Below are 22,421 nucleotides of genomic sequence, written 5' to 3'. Positions count from 1 at the left end.
TTAGTTGTATGAACAATAATTTAGAGAAAGCCAGCCTTGTGAATGGGTTTCTAAAGAGACTGAATTCAACAGATGCAACAATTAAGTGCTTGTTCAGCAAGAGGAACAGATGTGATATGGGACATGCAACACCTAAATAAATAATCAGCAATGGGTTTCCACCACAACAGACAAGAAGACAGTTGCAAGCAGGCATAAATTTGGAATTTAGCACTGTGATTCAGAAATGCTTAGTATGATGCAGAACAAAATAGCATTCCTGGGCTGAGACTGAAAATGTTCCCTGGAGATCAGTGTTTACCCTGGTAAATAAATACAAATAAAAATAGGGGGTGTAAAAGTTTCTCCCATATTAATGAGGACCAGATTCAATATCTTTGCACCCCTAGTCAGCGTATTAACAATTTGGTTCAGGGAGTTTCCGTTTACAAAGTTCAGGAATGTCTATACCTGCACATCTAGTGTTATTTATTATTCTTATTCTATATACACAGGCTTCTCCTGTGGTGCTTGCAACTAGTACTGTGCTGTCTAGATTGTGCAACTAGATAGGTATGAGCTGTGATGCTCAACATGTCTGTGTGTGTAACACTTGTTGCTGTATCCACTTCTCGTGACGGGAATTCATTTAATTGCACACTGCAATATTCAGTGTTATCTGAATGCATACTGTTGTACTCAAGAGTGTTAATCTGAGTTATGCATTGTACTTTTCAGCATTTTTTTTCCTTGTTCTAACAAAAAAATAACTGTTTGCATTTTTAACTTGATCTGGGTCTTTAGTCTTGTAGCACCCCTCATCTTAATGGGAGAATTGTTCAATGCTGCAGAATCTGAGCCTCATTAGTTTTTGTTTTTACTTGGTGCAGAGGCCTTATTCTTGCAGTGTAACTCACAATAATGAGAGAATTGTGAATTTCTGCAGAATCTGAGCCACATTTATTACTGCTGCATTTTTCTGCTTGCACTTTACTTGGTCTGGGACCTTAGTCTTGTACTGTAACTCACAATAGTAAGAGAATTGTGAATTGCTGTAACATCTGAGCCTCTTTTATTACACATCTATTGCATTTTTCTGTGTTTTTTTTATTCTGGGAACCTTAGTCTTGTAGTATCACTCACAACAGTGACAGAATTGTAAACTGATGCAGTATTTGAGTCTTGTATATACACTTATACTGCAGTTTTACTGTTTATTGATTAGATTCCACTCTAATTCATCTTCTATAACGTGCTGAGCTGTGCAGCAGTGGTTTGAAGTGCTCTGTGTTGAAACAGGCACCTAGAGTTGCAATTTTCCATATAAAACATCCGCTGCTATTTTCTCAAGTATCTAGTTGAATGCATAACAGCTAGTTTACCTGCTCAGAAGCAATGCCCGAAGAATGTTGTTTTAGATCAATCCTAGACTTCCCCTCCCAGCCCAATAACTCTAAATCCTGATTGCACCACCCCTCATAGATCAGAAAAAATAGGGTACACAACCATGGATGTGCATTTTCCTACTGTTTTATAGACAGTCTAGTGGAAATGGGCATCTTGAGACAATGTAGCAATTGTCTCAGGTATACTGACAACCACATTATTCTTAAGCAGACTGATACAGTATGGTAAAAATGCAATTACACTATGTCTTTGGAGGCAAAGCTTTCTTATACAGACACTATTATCTTTAAAAAGGTTGTCAGTAACAAACACACACACACACACACACACACACACACACACACACACACACACACACACACACACACACACACACTGCACATACTATGGATCAGGCACATAAACTCATGTATGCTGACGTTCTTAAATGCAACTTACTCAAATCTCAAAGGCCTTTCATACATTGCCCTCAGCAATCTCCCAGTCTACAAAGAAAACACTCACAGAATACATACAACCACATCTCTCAATGTCTCAGCCTCTAAGCCTTTAAGGCATACTGCACACAACCCAATATATTGATCATTGGAGACTTTATTGTGAGACACACTGATGCCCTCTCACTAGGCTAAGCAAGGACATGGTTATGCCAGATCACACATGCACTCGGGACATTGAACCACAAGACACCAGTGTGACTCTGTCATAGTCCATGTGGGTGTTTAATGACCTGAGATGTACCTCTTGGGACTATATGAAGAGAGACATGATGGATCATTCAGATTATGTGTCCCAGGCAGGTATGAGCCTAGCATTAAGCAGCAGTATACCTTCTAAAGGGATGATGCCGCAATATAAAAAGAAGGCAGTTGACTTTTTGGTTTAGTTGCTGGTGTCATTCTAAGAGGGTCCAATATGTGTCAGCTTGGGAGGACATGATCAACATACCATACTGCTTTGTCAGAGATGTATTGCACCTGTCCCCACTAGGTTTTTTGGGTGCTGACCAAAACATTATCCACCCCTATGGTGTCTCTTTTAGGCAATGACAATCTGAAAAACCTTCCAATATAGTAAGAATTATACAAGATTAAAAGATGTTACTGCTCAATGCTAGGAGTTTCAATAAGAAGCTTCATTCCCTGGAAGTGCTCATCACCCTAGAGTACTTCATGTCTAACTAACCTTACATAGAGTCCTATACCATACCCTTGCTAGCTATAAGTCCCTGTCTATGACCCAGGATAACCATACCACATACCTGGTTATATCATGGGTGATTTCAACTATCCCACCATAAACTGTGATATATATCCAACCACTAACCTACAGGCTCAAAGATTCCTGGATTTTGTCAGTGCAAACACCCTGGAACAGTCATTCTGCCCATCTACAAGGGGTGTAAATATCCTGGATTTGATACTCATAAATATGAGAGAATGTTTCACCCCCTCCCCTTATGTAATGTCTTCATTGGTCAGTTCAGATCACAAGGTGATAACCCTTGAAATAAATATAAAGGCTGAACTCCCAGCAAATCCCAAAACCTTTAAGAAAATTTTCAAGGATAACAACCTCTGATTAAGTGAAGGTATAGCTAAATTCCAAGTCTCCCCAAACTTGGAGAACACAGTGGCCAGTGTGGAAGTGTTTACAGAAACCCTGTATGAGCAAGTAAGTAACTTCAGAGAAGCAGCAGTACCAAACCAAAATAAACTTAGAACAAACTCCAAAAAAAATCCTCCATGATGTGCTCCCAGTATAAATAGGTTGTAAAACAAAATAAAGGGAATCCTGTCCAAAAATAAGAAGGGCTACACTCAGAAGACAAAAAAACACCCTCATCAGTCAAAACAACCAACTCAGGAGACTAATAAAGTCTGCCAAAGCCAACTTTGAGGCCAATGTAGCCTCTAGGAATAAGGATAACCATAAAGCATTTTTCAGTTATGTACGCAGCCTAAAAAGGAACACCCAACAATTTGCTGAACATCCACTTACTAATGGAACTTCCTATAACAAACTGGTGGATAGAGCAAATTTCCTGGCCAATACATTTAGCTCCAATTTCACCCTCCTTTTGTCCCTATTTCCCCACAGGAAATACCCTCTACCATTTCTCCACCAGCTATCACTGAAGAACAGGTCTTCACTGCACTCTCCAAAGCTAAAAACACTGCATCAGTTGGTTCTGATAATATCCCAGGATGCCTCCTAAATAGCTTGAAACATGACCTGTCAAGCCCACTACAATCTCTACTTAACCACAGCCTCCTGACAGGCTCCTTCCCTAGAGAATGGAGGCCTGCAACTGTCATCCCTCTTCACAAAGGTGGATCATCAACAGACCCAGGGAACTGTAGACCCATGTTTTACTAGTCATATGTGTAAGGTCATGGAAAGAATTATTGTGGACCTCATAAAAAAGACATAGGAAATCTTCAAACACTGGACCCATCCCAGGTTGGCTTTGTCAAGGGCAGGTCATGTCCACTAAACTAGGTGGACTTCTTTGAGAAAGTCACTAGAGCTACAGACAAGGGCAGAATGGTACATACTGCCTATCTTGACCTGGCAAAGGCATTTGACACAATATCTCACTCTGGTATTATAGAGAAACTCCTACATTTAGGCATTAATCCCTATGTCCCCAATGGATAGCCACATGGCTCACAGATAGGATACCTGAAGTTCAGATAGGGGAATTCACCTTCACCAAGAGGCCTGTTACTAGTGCTGCCCCACACGGCTCAGTACTCAGACCTCTCCTATTTGGAATATACTTCTTTAAAGTCAAGGCAAATATAGAGGGCATTTGGCTGACTAAATTTGCTAATGACTGTGAGATGGGTGCAATCACTGATATCCCCAAAGATGTAAATATCCTCCAGGAAGGTCAGGCACAGACAAATAATGGGTGCCAGAAACATGGCTTAAAACTCAATGAAAAAAATGTAAAATCATACCCTTTGGGAAGACAACCATCCCTGCAAGTTACAACATTGATAATACTCCCTTAAGTGATGACCCAGTGGTAAGGGTCTTGGGAATTCAGGTTGACAGTAACTTGAACTTTGATCACCATCTGTCCATGATAGTGAGAAAACCCTTCTATGTGGCATAACTGATAAGTAAGGGCATGGCATCCAAATCTAAGGAGATAATACTCCCAGTGTACTCAGCCCTCATTAGACCACTAATCAAGTACAATGCAGCCTTTGTCATGTACTTGACCAGGCAATGAAACAGCTAGAGCAACCACAGAGGTTCATGAGTAAATGAATACAAGGTACAAATAATATGTCCTATGTGGACCGCCTCAAAGCCCTGTCTCTGTACTCAGTCTGCTGCGAACTATTGAGGGGCGATCTATGTGTAACATACATGGCATTTCTAAATCCAGCCCTTGTGGATCTGCTACATATTTGCAAAACAAACAGCACTAAAATTACCCAATCTAAGGATCTAAACCTCATTTTGGACATATACAAAACATGTTGGAGGGACAGGTATGTGCTCACTGATTACCCCTTCTCTGGAACAGACTCCCCATTCATGTTTAAAAGAGATCTTCTCTAAGCCTATCCAAATGCAATTTAGACCAACAGATTGGAAATCACAAATTCAACCCAATGGACAGGGACAGTTTGTAGATGCCGTAAGACACAGGCATATACCAAAGCTGTTCTAGCTGATGGGCACTGAATTGACAATTGGGGAAAAATGGAACATGAATGGCTATGCTTAAAAATGCTCTAGGGCTGTTAGCCTAGTAACCTTCTTTGATCCTGTGATCCTAATAGTGGGGTAATTAAAGTCACCCATGAATATGGTACTGTGTTGGATGGTGAGTGCCTGCAGTAAATATGTGTTATGGGTTTCTTAGGTCACAGAGAGGGGCCTACAGCTTGCAAGGAAGTGGTATCGGACTTTGCCTATGGTAATTTGGATGTGGAGATACCTCCACATTTAGTCCCTGCCTGTACAGTTGCTGGTCTAAATGTGTGGAAGGCATTGCATCCCTGCACTACTGGGGTGCTCTCCACGTCTTTCATTCATATCTTAGTGACTGCACAGACATTAGCATTCTCTAGAGTGAGGAGAGCTTTTAAGTAGTGAAGTTTCTTGGTCAGACTCCTAGCATTGAGCATTGGCACCTTTAGATTTTTGTAGTTTTGATTTGCTATGCTGGAAGTATTGTCAGATTGGCTTTATAGGGGAGGGCAATATTTTAGCCAATATTAAAAAGCCTAGAGGGGAGAGCCACAGACCATCTCTGGCAAAGCAGCATGGTCTGCTGACTATCTCCTTCCATGCTGACAAATATTGCACCCCCTTAGAATGGCACTAGAAACTAATCCAATTACTAGTTAGTCATCCTCTGTTCATATTGTGGCATCATCATTGAAGAAAGCAAAATGTTGCTCAATGGTAGGTATATATCAGCCTAAGACACACATTCTGAGAGCTCCATGATAGGGGAAATGCTATTAGAAGGGCTTTTTTTTAAGTTCAGATGCACACTAGGGTTAGGGGCATTAATGAAGTGAGCAAGGGTGCTTCTAACTCTAACACACACATGCGCACGCACACACACACACAGACACACACACACACACACACACACACACACACACACACACTTGCACAAACACACCTAGCATACATTCCACTTACCTTTTTGGCAAAGCAAACATCCAAAGAAAAGTCTGTTCAGTAAACTGGATGTTTAAACAAACAACCCTCCACTTCCACCTGTTGACCAAACTCACGACACCCTTAGAGAGATGCTCTGAAGTTAGTTTAGACAGTAGCTAATCAAGCAGTATTTGTTGAAAAGAAAGAATTAGCTTTGTCAGGAATGATGAGCAGTGGGGATTCACTTGACTAGCTACTATTTGGTAACTGCTAGTGTTGGTCGCAGCTCAGCTTCATATTGCTGGGATTCAATACCTCTTTGCTTCTTCTCTTACCAGAAGCAAAACAGTAGCATTAATCCCAAGATGAGAAGGAGGCCATGGGCTCTTTAGTAATTAGCATCACATCCCAGATGATGCAGGGGTCTTTAGGCTTGTTGTATCATTTTTCTAGTAGTTGATCAGACAAGAAGGCCTGTCTCTGTCTCTCTCTCTCTCTCTGTCACATACACACACACACTCACTGGCCAAACAGAGAGTCAGGAATCAATACTTCTTCAATAATTCTCTCACCAGAAGCAAAGCAGTAGCACACATTCCAAGTTGGTTCTAGCAGTTATCAGGCCTTCTATGATCAAGCAGTCTGCGGTAAATAATGTCCATATGCTCCTTCTCTCACCAGGAGCAAAACAGAAGCAGTAATCCCAAGATATCTAAGAGGTGGAATGTCTGCTCTCCAGTGATTGATTGTCTTCAACCAAATGTTGCAGATTTTAAAGCTACAATGGAAAAATGGGTTAATATCCTAAGAGATGCTGTGCGTAGTAAACACTTAGATATGAAAGAGGGAGTAACTCAAGCTTTAACAGTCTAAAGGGAGAGCCATAAAATTTAAAGGAGTAAGATGGATTGGATGGGGTCTGACACTCTGTATTCTGGCTATATGAAATACAATGAGGGCAAATAAACTGAAATAATTTAAGGAGGATGACTTCAAAAAATGATATTTTTGCGCTTCATAACAATAGCCAATGAAAGGGGAGAGGAAAGGAATTATGTGGTCAAATTAACATCAGCGACAGGCAACTAGAGAGACAACATCCACCGAGTGGGAGAGTGGAGAAAATTTAATTTCCTTGACTCACAAGAGGTACAGCTTTAATTATTTCCTGTTTTAAATGTGCAATAGAAAACTAAGTGCATTTAAAACATTCTACAATGAAAATACACCAAAATTTACAAAATAGAAGAAAGCAATAAAGCAATACAAAATACAAGAAAGCAATATAAGGAAAAACAAACTAACTTTTCCCTCAAAGCAGCCTATGGCAGAGTCTGAGTGAACTTTTTAGTAAAAGCCTTGAAATAATTTATTCCACCCCTTAAATACAGCATTTAGTTCCTAGCTCATGCCTCAGTTCACAGGTGATTAAGTTTAAGTGACTTGCTATTATTTCTTTGTAACACACAAGAGATGCAACACTTGTTTTTTTCTAGTTCAAAAATGCAATAGAAAACTGAACGCATTTAAAATAGTGCAATGAAAATATCTCACAATTTACAAAATAAAAGAAAGTAAAAAATCAGTACAAAATACTAGAAATCTATATTAAAAAATAAACTAACCTTTTCCTCAAAGCAGTCTGTGGCAGAGTCTGAGTATGCTTTTCCAGTAAAGCCTTAAATATTTTATTTTATTTTATTTTACTCCTTAAATACAATGCTTAGTTCCTAGCTCCTCCCTCTGTTCATACATGAGTAACCTTAAGTGACCTTTTCTAATTTCTGTGTGACCCGTTCTAATTTCTGTGAGACTCAAAAGAGGCACAGCTTTTGTTTCTTTCCCAATTTAAATAAACAGTAGAATACTGGATTTAATAAAAACACAGTTCAATGAAAATACACCACAGTTTGCAAACAGAAGAAAGTAATAAAGCAATACAAAATACAAGAAAGCAATATAAGGAAAAATATACTAACCTTTCCAACAAAGCAGTCTGTGGCAGAGTCTGAGTGAGCTTTTCCAGAAGGTTTCCACATCACCCTAAGCCTTCCTGATTCTGAGGCTGTTGAGGTTTTCCCCTCACTGGGGCCTTCATGTGTGAAGCTGCATGCTAATGTGGCACTCTGGGGAGTGGCAAATGCTATTATTCCCTGAATTACTTGGCCAATCAATTTTTCTTGGCAAAATAAAGTATTGCTCTAGGAGGAAAGTCAGAAGATGATGATCATCCATTCACTCCTGTGGTAGTACTCAAGGTACAGATGAGTCCAGCAAAGCCATGAAGATGAGGTGGGTCTGTATGTTTGTGTGGGGCATGAGTGCATGACTCTATGGGAGTGAATGTGTGTGTGTGTGTGTGTGTGTGTGTGTGTGTGTGTGTGTGTGTGTGTGTGTGTGTGTGTGTGTGTGTGTGTGTGTGTGTGTGTGCGCGTGTGTGTGTGCATGTGTGTGCATGTGTGTGTGTGTCTGCTTACATGTTTGCAGAGGGTGCCTTTGCATGCATGATATGTGGGCTGCTATGGAGGATACTAGTGCTGACAGTTCTGACAGTGAAGTGTATGATTCAAAGATGTGGTAATGCGCTATTAATGAAGTCTTCCCGACCTCATTACAGTTTTACCTTGTCTCTGAATCAGAACTTCTCTTCTGTCATGTTAATTGACCAACCAGTGTTGGGCAATTAGTGTAGGCAGAAAGAAATTCTCTGAGTGTATTTTTTTTTTGCACTTACCCTGTGGGTGGAACAGCCACCGAGGTAGTACCTTGATATGTGGTGTCATACTTTTCACATAAAGACATGTTCACTTCAGAATAAACAATTGGATTACAAGACTTAATAATCACCCTAACCATGTTGACTATCATATTTGTTTTTCCTTGAAAGGTTACATAAATTCTTCACCCACATTTTTCTTTAAGTGTGCTGAAATACTTTTTTACTGTTGTTTAGAATCCTTAGAGGATCAGAGGTCTGTAAGTATTTTGACAGGAGTAAGCAACATATGAGTTGTACCTGTGTTATCTAGAGTAAATCTTCATATGTCTGAAATAAGGCATTTTTACATGTGTACCCTATCACTATTCTACTTTTGGAAAAACATCACTGTACACAGATTTCATGTGGCTATAATCCCACTATGATACATTTTGTTGACATCGTATCAGGCTGCTATGTACTGTGAAGGCATGGTTGAACTAATCACAGCCTCAATAAACAGATAACTCACTGCCCTTTTCTATGTGAGAGGTGATTTATCCCTCATACCCCATGCTTTGACTTCTTCACGCCTAAGTAATACAACTAGCTCTGAGGTTGCCGTATGCCAAACTAAGCAGTAACAGCTGTTGCTGAAAGCTATATTTAGACTCCTGAGCCTAATAAGTGGGACTTGATGTATCTTCCTGTCACAAAGAAACCAGCTGTCATATAATGTATTATCAAACTACCCAAAACATTTGACATTACATGTATTTTTGTCTATATAGACTTTATGTAGAAGGTGTACATCATTTATATATTTTGGCAACATCTTGACAGCATTTTTTAATAGTATTGTGAGTGTCTGTGAAGAAAGGGTTGTTGCAGACAGTATAGGTCAAGATTTGGCTGTAACATACATCACTTGTTGCATACAATATACTAAATTCTATCTTTTTTCTAATTTCTCCAAATCTTTTGGGTTTCTAATACCATGACAGGAATGGACCCCATTCCTAAGTCAAAGTACAATTAAAGTTCATGAAATTAGTATTGTTTCATTCTTTGATGTCAGCAATGTGCCCAGTAATTACTCCTTCTGCAATTCGTACGGAGTGACATGGATTGGTAAAATATCTAAACACGACTGTAGATTCTTTTTTATAAGACCCATTGCTCCTTCTACTATTGGGACTGTCTAGGTATCTTTCTTCCACATTGCTCTCATTTCTGCCTGCAGATCCTGGTATTTTATGACTTTGTGTCTCTCTGTACGCAAGACACTTTAGTTTCTGGGTGTGGTGATTTCAATGATCAATGTAACTTTTGTGTTCTTTTCTTGCACCACTATACCCAGTTTTCTAGCATCTATCTTTTGAACTCTTGGTAATAGGTGATCCCATGTGATATAAACTTCATCATTTTCTATGATGCTTTGTGGATCCTGTTTCCAGTGTTTTTTAGCCACTTCGATACCATAATGTTTGCGCAATCCCCAGAGCAACAGTCTCGTCAAATTATTATGCCTTTTAGTATACAGTCCTTCTGCCATTAGTGTGTCGCAACCAGCAACAAGGTGTGTGACTGTTTCCAATTCAGTTTTACAAAACCTACATTTGTCTGTTTCTCCCACATGTTCAATGGACCACTATTTTGGGCTGCCTATATTAACTTTTCATTTCTTGGCTTGAATTCACCTCTCCTTAACCATCTTGCATTTGTTCCTGATCAATATGAGGTTCTTACAGACGTTTTCTATACTTGCAACTATATTTATGTTTTTTCTACATTTCTTGCCTTCTCATCTGGTCCTTCACCTTATATTCTTTCTTTTGTTTTTTGGCACATTCAGTTGCTGCCTGGTTTTTATCTACTTCTGGTTTAATTTCCATTCCTGATTGATATCGATATGCTTCTGCTAAATTAAGAAGAGAAGTCATCTTAGATTTATTCTCCTCATGTTTCAAAACTTTCACTACTTTTGGATCTTGTGAGGTCAGTAGATATGTGTGGAATCCCAAGATTGCAGATCTATACATGTAATCAATTTCAAGGAGGCCAATCCCTACTTCGGGACGTGGAATATATAATCTTGGTATACAGTGATTTTTATAAATCATTTGATGAGCATGAAGCGTCCTTCTTGTTTTAATATCTAATCTAGCCAACACTTTTTGGGGCCAGTCAGTCACTCCAAAACTGTAAGTTAGGACAATTAGAGCAAATTGATTTATAGCTTGGATCTTGTTCCTAGATGTCAATACTGTTATCAGGATCAATTTAAGTCTTCTAAAGTATTCCTTACTGAGTTTTTGTTCACATTTGTTCATGTTTTATTGCTGATCTCAAGTATATATACATTCCCTCTTGCGCAAGTTCTTTTATATTACATTCCTGTCCCAAACTGATGTTTTCTTGGTGCTGCAGCTTTCTTGCTTTAAAGGTCGCTTTTGCACATTTATCAGGACCAAATGACATTCTAATATCATCTGAAAATGTTTTGACAACCTGCAGCTGTGCTTTCAGTTCCTCATCTGATGAGCTATACAGTTTTAAATCATCGACAAAGAGAAGATGAGAAGTCATTAGACTTTGCTGTTTTCTAGGAGCCAAATTGTAGCCATGGCCTAAGCTGTTAAGTAAACAGCTTAATGGGTTAATGGCAAGGCAGAATAGTAATGGTGACAGAGAGTCTTCCTGGAATATCCCCCTTTGAATGTTTATCCCTGGGATAATAATCTGTCCTTTATCATGGCTTAATTGTAAAGTGGTCTGCCATTGTTTCATGGTTACTGTAATGTAGTCAATCAGTGTAGAGTGTATCTTATACATTTTTAAGCACTCTTTTATCCATTAATGTGGGATACTATCAAATGCTTTTTTGTAGTCAATCCATGCCATACTTAAATTCTTCCCCTTTTTACAGTTCTCCACTATAACTTTATTTAACAACAAATTATCCTTTGTTCCACAGAACTTTCTTTTATTGCCCTTTTGTTCTACTGCCATAATTGAGTTTTCTTCTAAATGACTGTAAACTCTGTCGGCATCAATTCCCATGTATAGTTTATACGATATTGGAAGGCAAGTTAGTAGTCTATAATTTTTAGGGTAGCTTGCAGGTTCACCCTTAAGTAAGAGCATTGTTATGCCTGTTGTTAGCCAGTGTGGTGTCTGTTTCACTGTGTGCATATAAATAGTTCTTACTCATGGCTAAATTCTCATGCAGAGATGTTAATACTTTTAATTAAAAGTTAAATACTGCATCTGGGCCTGGGGGGTTCTAGTTAGAGGCTATTCTTAACTTTGTTTCAATCTCTCTGGCTGTTATTTCATCCCATTTAATATCCTGTACCTTTAAACTTCTTATTCTTTCTTTTACTTCTATCCATTTACCATCTTTGTTATGTTCCACAGGATCTTCATAGATACTTTTCTAAAATGTATCTACTTTCTCTTTTTTTTGGCGGTCTTTCAATTCCTTTTACCTTATTTCCCAGTTCTCTATAAAACTTTTTTGGATCATCAATAAATTGCTTATTTAGTATTTTTCCCTTATATTTATCTGTGCATCTTCTAAGTTTTTCTGCCTGTGCTGAAATTTTTAGTTTATTTGTGATAGTGCATGATAGATCATGATCTGTTCTAATACTGTGCATTGCTTTAATCACATCTATCTTTTTTGTATTTTTGTTGATCTATTCCCTCTTCTATAATCTTCTAACAGTGATACTTCTTGTCTTAATTGCTTTATAGTTTCCTCTATTTGATATTCAATGTCTCCCCTTCCTTTCCCTCACTACCCTGTGATCTTGTAGTAGAACTTTATTAGTTATTAATTTAGCTGCAAAGTAATATATCCTGTTTACTTCTGTTGTATTACATGGATCTCTATGGACAGTCCTAATTGCTACATTCATTTGTTTTATCAGACTTCTTGCTTTTGGGGTTTTATTGACCTTCTGCAGTCAATTTCTCTCATTGATCTTAGTATATCTATCCACATCCATTAAATCAAGCAGCTCTTCTCTTAGCTCATTTCTTCCAAACTGAGGGCACATCCCTTGTTTTCCATTTCCTGAGGGCATTCTATAGAAAGTTTTGTAGCATCTTCCTGTGGCACCTTCTCTTCAGTTTCATCCTGTGCCATCTGTTGCTCTGTCATATGGGAACTCACTCCTCAACATTGACTGCATCAGAGTTTCCACAGTTTCCTGTTCCTTTCCTTGCTGTCTAGCTTCAAGTGAACGTTTATACTGGTTTCCTGTGGAAGGCTCCAAAATATCTTGATACGGCACCTGACCAATTGCTTCTTGTTCTGCTGGTTTCCCCTTAATTTGAATATCCATTGCTTTATCCTGTTATGGTGCTGTCTGTACTGGATTTTCTACACTGAATCCTTCTCTTTGCAGGTGCTCCATAACCTCAGTTTCTATTTCTTTGACTTCTCCATTACTAATCTCTTTTTCTACTTTTCCTTGTAGTCTTCTTATTTTTTGCATTGTAAAGTTTTCCATATCCGGATTCCTTTGCCTGTATTTCTCTTCAAATATTTTTGGTGCTGCTCTTTTTGTATTGGTTAATTTTGCTTTTTTCCTTTGCATAAATATTACATCATATTAAATCTCTTTTCCTTTCCCTTGTCCATATTTCTTCTTCACATGTCTCCTGATCTTCTTGCTTTTCCTTATTCTGGGGACTCACTCCATCATGTTGTGATGTAGTCAGTGTTGGACCTTCTACATTAAATCCTTCACTTTGCAGGCACTCCATAACTTCAACTTCTACTTCTTTAACTTCTGCTTTACTAATCTTCTTTTCCACATTCCATCTTTGTGATATTATTTTTTTTATTGTGAAATTTGCTATATCTGAATGCCTCTGCCTGTATTTCTCTTCAAATATCTTTTATTGGGGCTGCCTTCTCTATATTAGATAACGTGGCTTTCTCCTTTGCATAAATATTGCACCATATCAAATCTCTTTCTTTCCCATGTCCATATTTCTTTTATATATTTTCAAATATCTCTAGGTTTTGTTGTTTATATTTTTGCACTTCCTCACAGATCAAAGTTTCTTGATCTATATACTGTTTTTCAAAAATATGTTGTATTAATGAACACAAATTTTTATTTGAAGCTTCTGACAGTTTTTCCTGCGGAGGTATTTTTCCATTCTCTAATTTCTCTCTTAATCATTTGTATATCTTGTGTCTGGAAAGTCTGGACTTTTTACATAATAGTAACAATACATAATTTATACCGTGGTTGTGGTGCTGTGGTAGCGTTGTCACAAGATGCTGTTTCTCAGCGGAGACATGCGTGATGAAGGTTGTGCATCAGGGCTGGTAACTCGGCATGTAAAAATCAAATACCAATCATTAGCAGACCGGAGTTTTGCTGTGGCAACCCCTAACCGGGAAAAGCTGAAAAGACACAAACAGTAACAATACATAATTTCTTTCTTATCCTCAAAAGTCCACTTTATTGTCTTTTTATGGCTCTTCTTTGGCCAATCAATTTTTGTGGACTACTACTTCCTTCTACAACAGGGGGGCCATCCTCCCCCTAAGCCTGGCTTGGTCCTATTGTAGGAATGTTTCTGTATTTTGAGGATTCTACACTGTCATTTTTTCCAGTCCTGGCAGCAGTGCACCTACCAAGATTAGGCACTTTTTTATCCTGGGTCTTGTGCACCCTGCTATCTTTTTTTTGTTTTTGACTTAGTTCTGTCCATGATATGTGCTATATAAATACAGTTTACATATCAGTGTTGCCTTGGTGAGATTTTGTGAAAAACAAGGTCCACCTTGTGAATGTACTCACCAAGACTTGAGGATGAATTCAATTTCAGCACTACTACTCCATCAGGTCCTCTACAGTGAAGACACTGTCATGATTTTGTAGCTATTTTTGGATTCTTCTCAGCTGACAATCACCTGCTCCCAATACCTTTCCTTGATCCCTGTGTCTGCTGAACCCTTCCACATACCTTTCAACATCCTAACATAAGAAATCTAGACAAAAGCCTTAAATAAGGGTCTATGTTAAATCAGCGAAAGCTTAAAAAAGTGAACGCTGATTTATCGATCCTCTTTAAGCAAAAGTTTAAAATCCCAAACACTCGGAACAGCAATTATTTTTTCCCAGGGTAAAAAAAATGCTGTTCCACCAAAAAAAAAAAAAATTTTAAAACAGTAAATAAAGTGGGGGGCTGTGCCCCCCACACCACCCTACTTAAATATACTAACTCTGAGATTGGACCACAGTGGACGAAATGGCAAAGTCCCGAAAACAGCCCAGCGAAAAAAAACGCTGTTCTGAGTGTTCGGGATTTTCAGCTTTCGCTTAAAGAGGGTCAATAAATCAGAGTTCACTTTTTTAAGCATTCGCTGATTTAATATAGACCCTTAAATAATGGGGGAACAAAGACCCAAGAATAGGGACATATTTTAAATATTGCTCTTATAAATTTAGAATGTTATTAGAGTAACAGGTTTGGTGTTAACATGCATTTTTCTCAAGGATATGAAGTCTGAAACCCAAATGTATGTCATTATTTTCTGACTTCAATCCTCTGCACTTTGCCAGAAACATACAAATTTTAAGAGGAACAGACCAAAAATATGAGGCAAAAATCTGGATATTCTGTGGAAATCTCAACAGCTGAGAGGTATGCCCCTATATCCCCTGGACTTGCTCCAACCAAGTTTGTGGCCAGCAAGATGATCAAGGCATCCTAGACAGCAACATACTGTTTTATTCCTCTTTTACACATTCCCAGTAATACCCTGATGGTGGGGCATGCAGTGAGTATTAGCTCTGAACAACCTGTGACATCTGCAAGGATCTGATCTCATCAGGATACCACACCCACACTGTGCAGTTGTTTCCATTGTCTTCACCATGCAAATTAAACTTCACAAATATACCCTAGGCATGAATCTAGGATACATTTAGAGTTTTTACAAGTTATTTCATGTTGGCAACTTTTTTGTTATTCTGATTAGATGGCATAGCTCTGTAATAGTACAGTCTGCATTTCATCACTGGGCAGAAAAAAGTCTGATGGCCTAAAGACCTCAAGTCACCTGATTCCTGGCAGTTCAGTATTTTGATATTTATACAGTACCTAGAGTACAGAGAGCTAAAGACTTTTTATTTGCAGTGCAGTAACCTAAGAAATGAATGTTAATTTTCCTAGAATTCCATTACTGCCTCCAGAAAAATATTTTTCTGTGATCCTTTCAATGATTTGTTTATACTATTAATTCTCATGTGCACCTAGCAAAATTATGCTCCTGCACCCCCTCAGCTGACAGCTAGTAGCCCAGCTGCCCTGTTCATTACAAGAGTTTGAGTCTGACTGAAGGGGCAAGTCAAGGCTTAATGCGTGGACAGGTAAGTTTTACAAGGGCAGCGGAAGACAATATAACTGAAGTGGCAGTGCCGCATTCCAATTTTACAGCATTCTAGCAGACCAATACCAAGCATTTCATTAAACATCTGATAATTACTTATACCCCCATTTATCTAATGAAGAGCCTGTCAGCTGTTACAGTACTCTTTCAGCAAGTGCCTAATGCAACAAGGTAAATTTGCTGAAAGACACTTTCAGCATCAGTGAAGGGTGCTCTTTACTGCACTGTTGTATATATAAGACTGGGAATGTAAGGTGGGGGGTCAGTTCCCTCATAAAAGTAGTTTGCGGCTCACTGAAAATGGCTTTCAATTAATTATTTTCATGGTTTGCAGAAAGTTCATTCAGTGGACTGGCTCAATTCCATCTAAAGTTTATATCCAGTATCATTCTTATTTCATTATAGCTTGGTCATTTTTGTCCGTCATGCCAGTTAGAATTTTCAAAATGGAGGCCTATAGAATGTGAGGGTCAATGTTAATGATCTATTCAATTTACATTTTTACTTTTTAGGCCTATGTGGTACAGCTCAACAAACATCTCAGCAAGCAAACAGTTCACTTTTATACATACACATAAATGTATGTGTGGATTTATGTACATGAAGTGACTGGACCTCACAGGCCAATTTTCAGCCAAGACCTGTTACAGAAGTCAGATCAATCAGAAAATACAGTTCACACACATCTAATAGTAGTTCACAAAGAAAATCACAGTTGGTACAATAGTTATGTGCTGCAAATACTTATATGTTATGAATCAAACACATTTCTTTACATAGACATTAGTATATTAGATCCAAATGTTTCCAGCTCACGCCTTTTCTCATATGCCACTTGGAAGCCCTTTCAGAATAGCAACTGTTAATTTATTATACATTTGATGAAAGCCTTACCTGTATTAAAATCTGTACAGCATGTCTGCTTGGTATCCATAGCAGTTCAACCAACATACTGTGTCTTTGCTGTGGTGTAACTAATTCTGTTACCTTTTGAACTTCAGTTCCTTTAGCATAGCTACAGTTTTGTCAGGTAAGTGATTCCTACCACACTGCATGTAAGAGTTCTTATTTCCTAATGCTGGCACAAGTTTCATACTCCAGTATACTCCCAGTTTAAGGTGTACAATAACAAATCCCAGCCTAAAGACCCGCCAACATGTACGTCAACCACTTTGGCAATGAGTGCATGCAAAGTACCCTTAACTATATGCAGCAGCTAGAGAAGTGCAATTTATTTACAATTTTACCCAAATGTCTTGGTGTGCAGACCTGCTACTGACTCTCCAAAAACTTAAGTTACACTTCTATCTTGTCAGTACTTGAAGCCCACTTGATTTCTGCTCCAGACATTCTCTCATTCTTATTGGGAGCAATATACCTTGCCCAGCCTATTGGACACCTACCCCCATGACCCTTTCCTCATTTGCAGCACTCCTGTCTCCCATTCTTGGGAGAAGTACACTTTTACAGCCTGCAGGACACCTACATCCCATTCTTATGAGGAGCAGTCTGCAGTACCCCTACCTATCTTCATTCTTGTGATGAGAAGTAACCCTTTCCTGTGCCTGGCTGCTGGTGAAGTCCCACACTCAGATGTCTCACACTGGTGATTAGCTACCCAAGTCTCCCTACTCCTATTATTGTTGTCAACCCTCTTAACCTTGTTGCCAACTCAGAGCCCCCAAACCCCTATACTGTACAACAGTGATTAGTATCCCCTTCTAGCTTCTCTTCTCCCTCAGTCAGTTACTGGAAACTGCTCTTCTTGTGCCCTGTCTGCTTGGCCTGGCGGTGATTGGTGTCCTGTGCAAGGTATCACTTCCAACTACATTACCTGTGATCAGGACCCCTGCAAAGCCACACTGTCAGTAATCACAAACCCAGGCCAGCTGTGTCAGTGATTAGTGAAACTGTTCCACTCCCCAGACTTACTAGCAGTGATTACAGTCGCCATTCCCATTATACCAATCCTGACAAAGAACAGAGTAATTTGCAAACCCTCATACTTCCCAGACAACATGGCAATGACTAGTTTAAACTGCACCATTGCTTCCACACTATATACTACACAAACATCCTACCAGGGTTCACTACACTGGTTACCCCACTTAGCCAGCACTGTACCGATGAGGCAAATAGTGATTCTATTTTTAAAAATTGTATCTTTGTTCCATAGAGCATACCAAACCAGGCACCCTATCTATATGCTATTCCTAACTTATGCTCCCACAGACCACATCCTTGTTATACTCATCCCTAACTCAGACTGCTAACATCTGCTGCACCTGACATCATAGAGACAGGCACTACAGCACTGACAGCTGATTTTGTAGAATCCTAGATTGTGTTTTCTTCCATTTAGCATTTAAATAATTACGATTTTGGGATATGACTTTAGTTATCAGTTACACTGTTAGAAAGAAGTATTTTGAAACTGACTGTTAATAACTTCTATTTTAATGCTGGCAAAATTGCATAAATTGTTGTTTTTCTAAATATCAGAAAGGAATTAGCGGTCAAAAATACTTTCCACAGTGTCTTTGCAACATGTATTAAAATATACACAAACTATTTAAAATAAAATCACATCCAGGAATGAGCAACCTACCTTTATGTTGCAATATACATGATTTTCATTTAATTTGGCAGAACTCTATGATAAAAAAGAAACAAAATTAAATTATTATTAAAAAATCTCTGTTAAATAAACTGCTTCTATATTAATACTGAATTATAATAAACAGATGCAATTTAGTCTTGAATATGAAAGTAATGATTACAAAAGGAAGAAAAAACTTTCTTCTGTAATTGAATTTGTTTGTTTTTTTTTGTTTGCTCTGTTTCAATATATGTTTAGCTATAAAGCTGTTTTTCAAAAAAAATCAGCTTTACCAGTTTCTCAGTATTTGTGGCAGTCATGTTCATTATAAAATACAAATTGAGCTCAAAAAAAGTTTGGTGCCACACACAGGATACAAAATGGCATGCATGAAGTCATAGCAACATAATTATAACTTAAGTGTAGTATGAACTATGCAAGTAATGTCAGAATTTGTGATAGAGAAGGAGGGGCCTAGCCTATATTATGCAGTAAGGATGAAGTATTCAACTGCAGAGGAGGAGAGGTTCACAGGAAGGAACCAACAGATTAAGCATGGAGGAAGGGAAGTTCGCAAGGTGAAAGAATAAGACAAGTTGAAAGAGATGCCTGTGGTCGTGAGAGGAAATGGGCAAATGAAGTAAAGCAGCTAGACTATATGAAAAAAGAATCACAATTATATTTTTGATGTATATTTTGATGAATGTTGAATAGTTAAGGTGATCATATATACATACAGACATCAGATCACACCCTAAAAGACAAAATGCCAAATTATAGCAATTGCAAGTACCTAGCCCTAATCAAGGTACCCCTCATGAGATACAATGGTGCTCACTACAAACATGGCTTATGTTTAGAAATAAATTAAATGGCTTAGTGATTGTGAGATCATACAACCTTAATGGTACTCATATTCCATTTTCTTCTCTCGTGTTGTGTTTCAGCCTGTTCCTGTGAATTATTTTCTCATTGTGTTGACTGTAGGTAAAAGGCAGACCCAGACAAATGTTGAAATATTTAACTGATCTTCATATCAATCAAAGACACAACAAGGTCTCCAGTGACGGCGTTCCGATTCTGTATAGTCCCAGGAAAGCACAACTCTGGCTTCTGAGACATTACCAGCATGTCTTTGATGTGTAGTAAGTTGGAGACAGAATGAAGAGTATCAGTCTAAACCCTACTCTTAGTACTTACTTTTCTAGTCTGGACTCTACATACTGCCTTCCCTGGATGCTTAAGCTTTATTTTAAGATGACATTCATAAAAGCATAACAGGGAAAACAGCACAAGGAGGAACTCTGGTAGACCACCAGTTGGAATCATAGCTGGCTCAGAATCATTACTGCCAACTGCAAAAATGAAGGATAGTGTGCAGGTAATCACTTCTTTATATCTGGTTCTCCTTGGTGAGGAATAAGACCATGCTTCTGGACAGAAGTAACATGGGCACTTCAGAGTCGAACACCATTAAGACATCCAGAGACGCAATAGCAGCAGTCAACAGTCCATGGTTAATGCTGTAGAAAAAGGAGATTTTTAACACAAAGAAAGTGCACAGTAATGTTGTACTCTGGCATAAAATTGCATGTATCCTTCACAAGGAGCCTGTATTTGGGTAAATGTCTTCCTGGACCTGGTTGTGAATTATTGTTTCTTGTGAGATACTGATGTGTAGGTAGCTGTCATACAGCTTTGGAAAACGTAGCCATTCCTAAACTTTCAAAAATGACAGATAACTGCATGCCAACATGCCCAAGCTTGTGAGGTACTAAGTCAGTGAAACATACCTCTCACACCCTAAGCACAATAAATAAGTTCAAAGCTAGACATAATGGGGGGATGCCAAAACTCGTGGACAAATTTTAAATATTGCTCTTATAAACTTTAAAATTAACATCACCATGCAGTATGTCGACTGTAGCAGCAGTGCCATAATGCTCATAGCAGGGCCTGTCATATCTGTGAAGAAACACTGCAAAGGGTCAACAGGGGAAGCAAGGGATGAAACAAGTTTATTGAATCATGCAATGCTGCAGATTTTGGTGTTTGGAGTGACAGATTCCTCTCTTGGATGACAGACAATTCAGCATGTCATATGATTTGTGGACTTTAGATAAAGCCATTGCTGATATGTTTCCTCTAAAACCCCATTCTCTAAGAGTACACAGAGCTAAAACACTCTTGTCCCCAAATCATGCATGATTTTAAAATTCAAGAAAACAAAAACAAAACCACCACCAAGGCTGAGGCTTCCAGATTTTTTAATTAGTCTCGAAACAACAATAGCAGAATGAAAAAACGGATAAGCGCTTTCACTTAGCAAACTACGCTGCATCAGATCCCAAATAACAAACCACAAAAACACAATTTATATACCATCTCAATAGCTGTATCTATTAAGCAATCAATTAATTAAGCAAAATCATTAAGTTAAAGTAAATTAAAACAATTAATTAAGATAATAAAACACCATTCACCACTTTTTAAGACTTTTTGACTTTTCTATTATATAATATTTCTATTTTATGTTTTATGATTTTAGAATTAAAAACATATAGTTACAGTGGTGCTAATGATGGCAGACCCTCCCACTTTTTATGTATTCTGATTAATTTTAAAGAATAGAGTTTTGAAGAAAAAAAAACACGGCAGCAATGACACTGTCGTTTAGTGATATTTCTGTAAACCTTCCAGAATCCTTACTGCAAATATTTAGAAAGAAATAGAACAAAAAAAAAAGAAGAAAACAAGCTGAAAGAAGTGAGTGCCAATTTAACTTGGCTGCTTAACTTGCAAGCTCACACATTTAAGAATTATTCTCTGACACAGCCTAATGAAGACAGGACAAGCTATATTATGCTTCAGTGACCTGGTCTAGAATTCTGTTAGGCAACTCTTTTTTTAGTCATATTAGCATTGTCGCCTCACAGTAAGACGCTGTCTGGTTCGATTCTCAGCTAGAGCATCTTCTGCGTGGAGACATGCGTGAATGGGCATACCTTCGTTGAAGGTTGTGCGTCAGGGCTGGTAACTCGGCACGTAAAAATCAACTACCAGTCATTAGCTCTGCTGTGGCGACCCCTAACCGGGAAAAGCTGAAAGACACAAACAAACAAAGTAGACAAAAAAAACTGACAAAACATACATTTCACTTTCCAAAACCATTTTTTCTCTAAAAAAGCCAGTAAGGATTACATCCCTCTATTTTGGTAAGTTTTGCACAGAGGTATATGCAGCCATTTAATTACTGACGCCCATCTTAACATGCAGAATTACAAAGCAGCTGATGGTACATGTATAAACTGACAAAAGGGCTGCTGTCAAAAGTGATCTTTCCTTTGAGGGATCCTGCAGTACTAGAATGTAGCTACTACAAAAATATTCTACAGTCACTGTCTGCTTTAGGGTTAGGGTTGTCTCAACGGCACTAGGGACAGACACTTCTAGAAATACCAAACCTGGGAATTTGTTTACTGTTGTCATGAAGGAGGATAGCAGCTGAGCATCGATGGCCTCAGAAACAGTAGGATGTACAACCTGTTTGCCATTCAAGTGAATCAGCTTGCAGTTAGCCCTTAGCTCCAGGATATACCATTCAAATATTTCTTACTGCTCTTTATATTCCAGTGGCATCCCATGCTGACTGGCATCTTACGATATAGGTTAAGTGA

General features: G+C 38.4%; 1 protein-coding gene across 1 annotated transcript in view; it reads right to left on the bottom strand.

Moving 5' to 3' along the window:
• The window catches only part of NOX5 (NADPH oxidase 5), a 482,672-nt gene that overhangs the window by 98,145 nt on the left and 362,106 nt on the right, over nucleotides 1–22,421 (bottom strand). Inside the window, exon 12 of the mRNA XM_044076374.1 lies at nucleotides 18,754–18,798. Within this exon, the coding sequence (XP_043932309.1) occupies nucleotides 18,754–18,798 (45 nt within the window). The remainder of the gene's footprint in view (nucleotides 1–18,753; nucleotides 18,799–22,421) is intronic.

This window comes from Protopterus annectens, chromosome 7.part0 (assembly GCF_019279795.1).
Source record: "Protopterus annectens isolate FY-2018-M chromosome 7.part0, PAN1.0, whole genome shotgun sequence".
Classification (NCBI taxonomy): domain Eukaryota; kingdom Metazoa; phylum Chordata; order Ceratodontiformes; family Protopteridae; genus Protopterus; species Protopterus annectens.
Note: the sequence above shows the minus strand (reverse complement) of the source record. Positions and strands in the feature narration are given on the sequence as shown.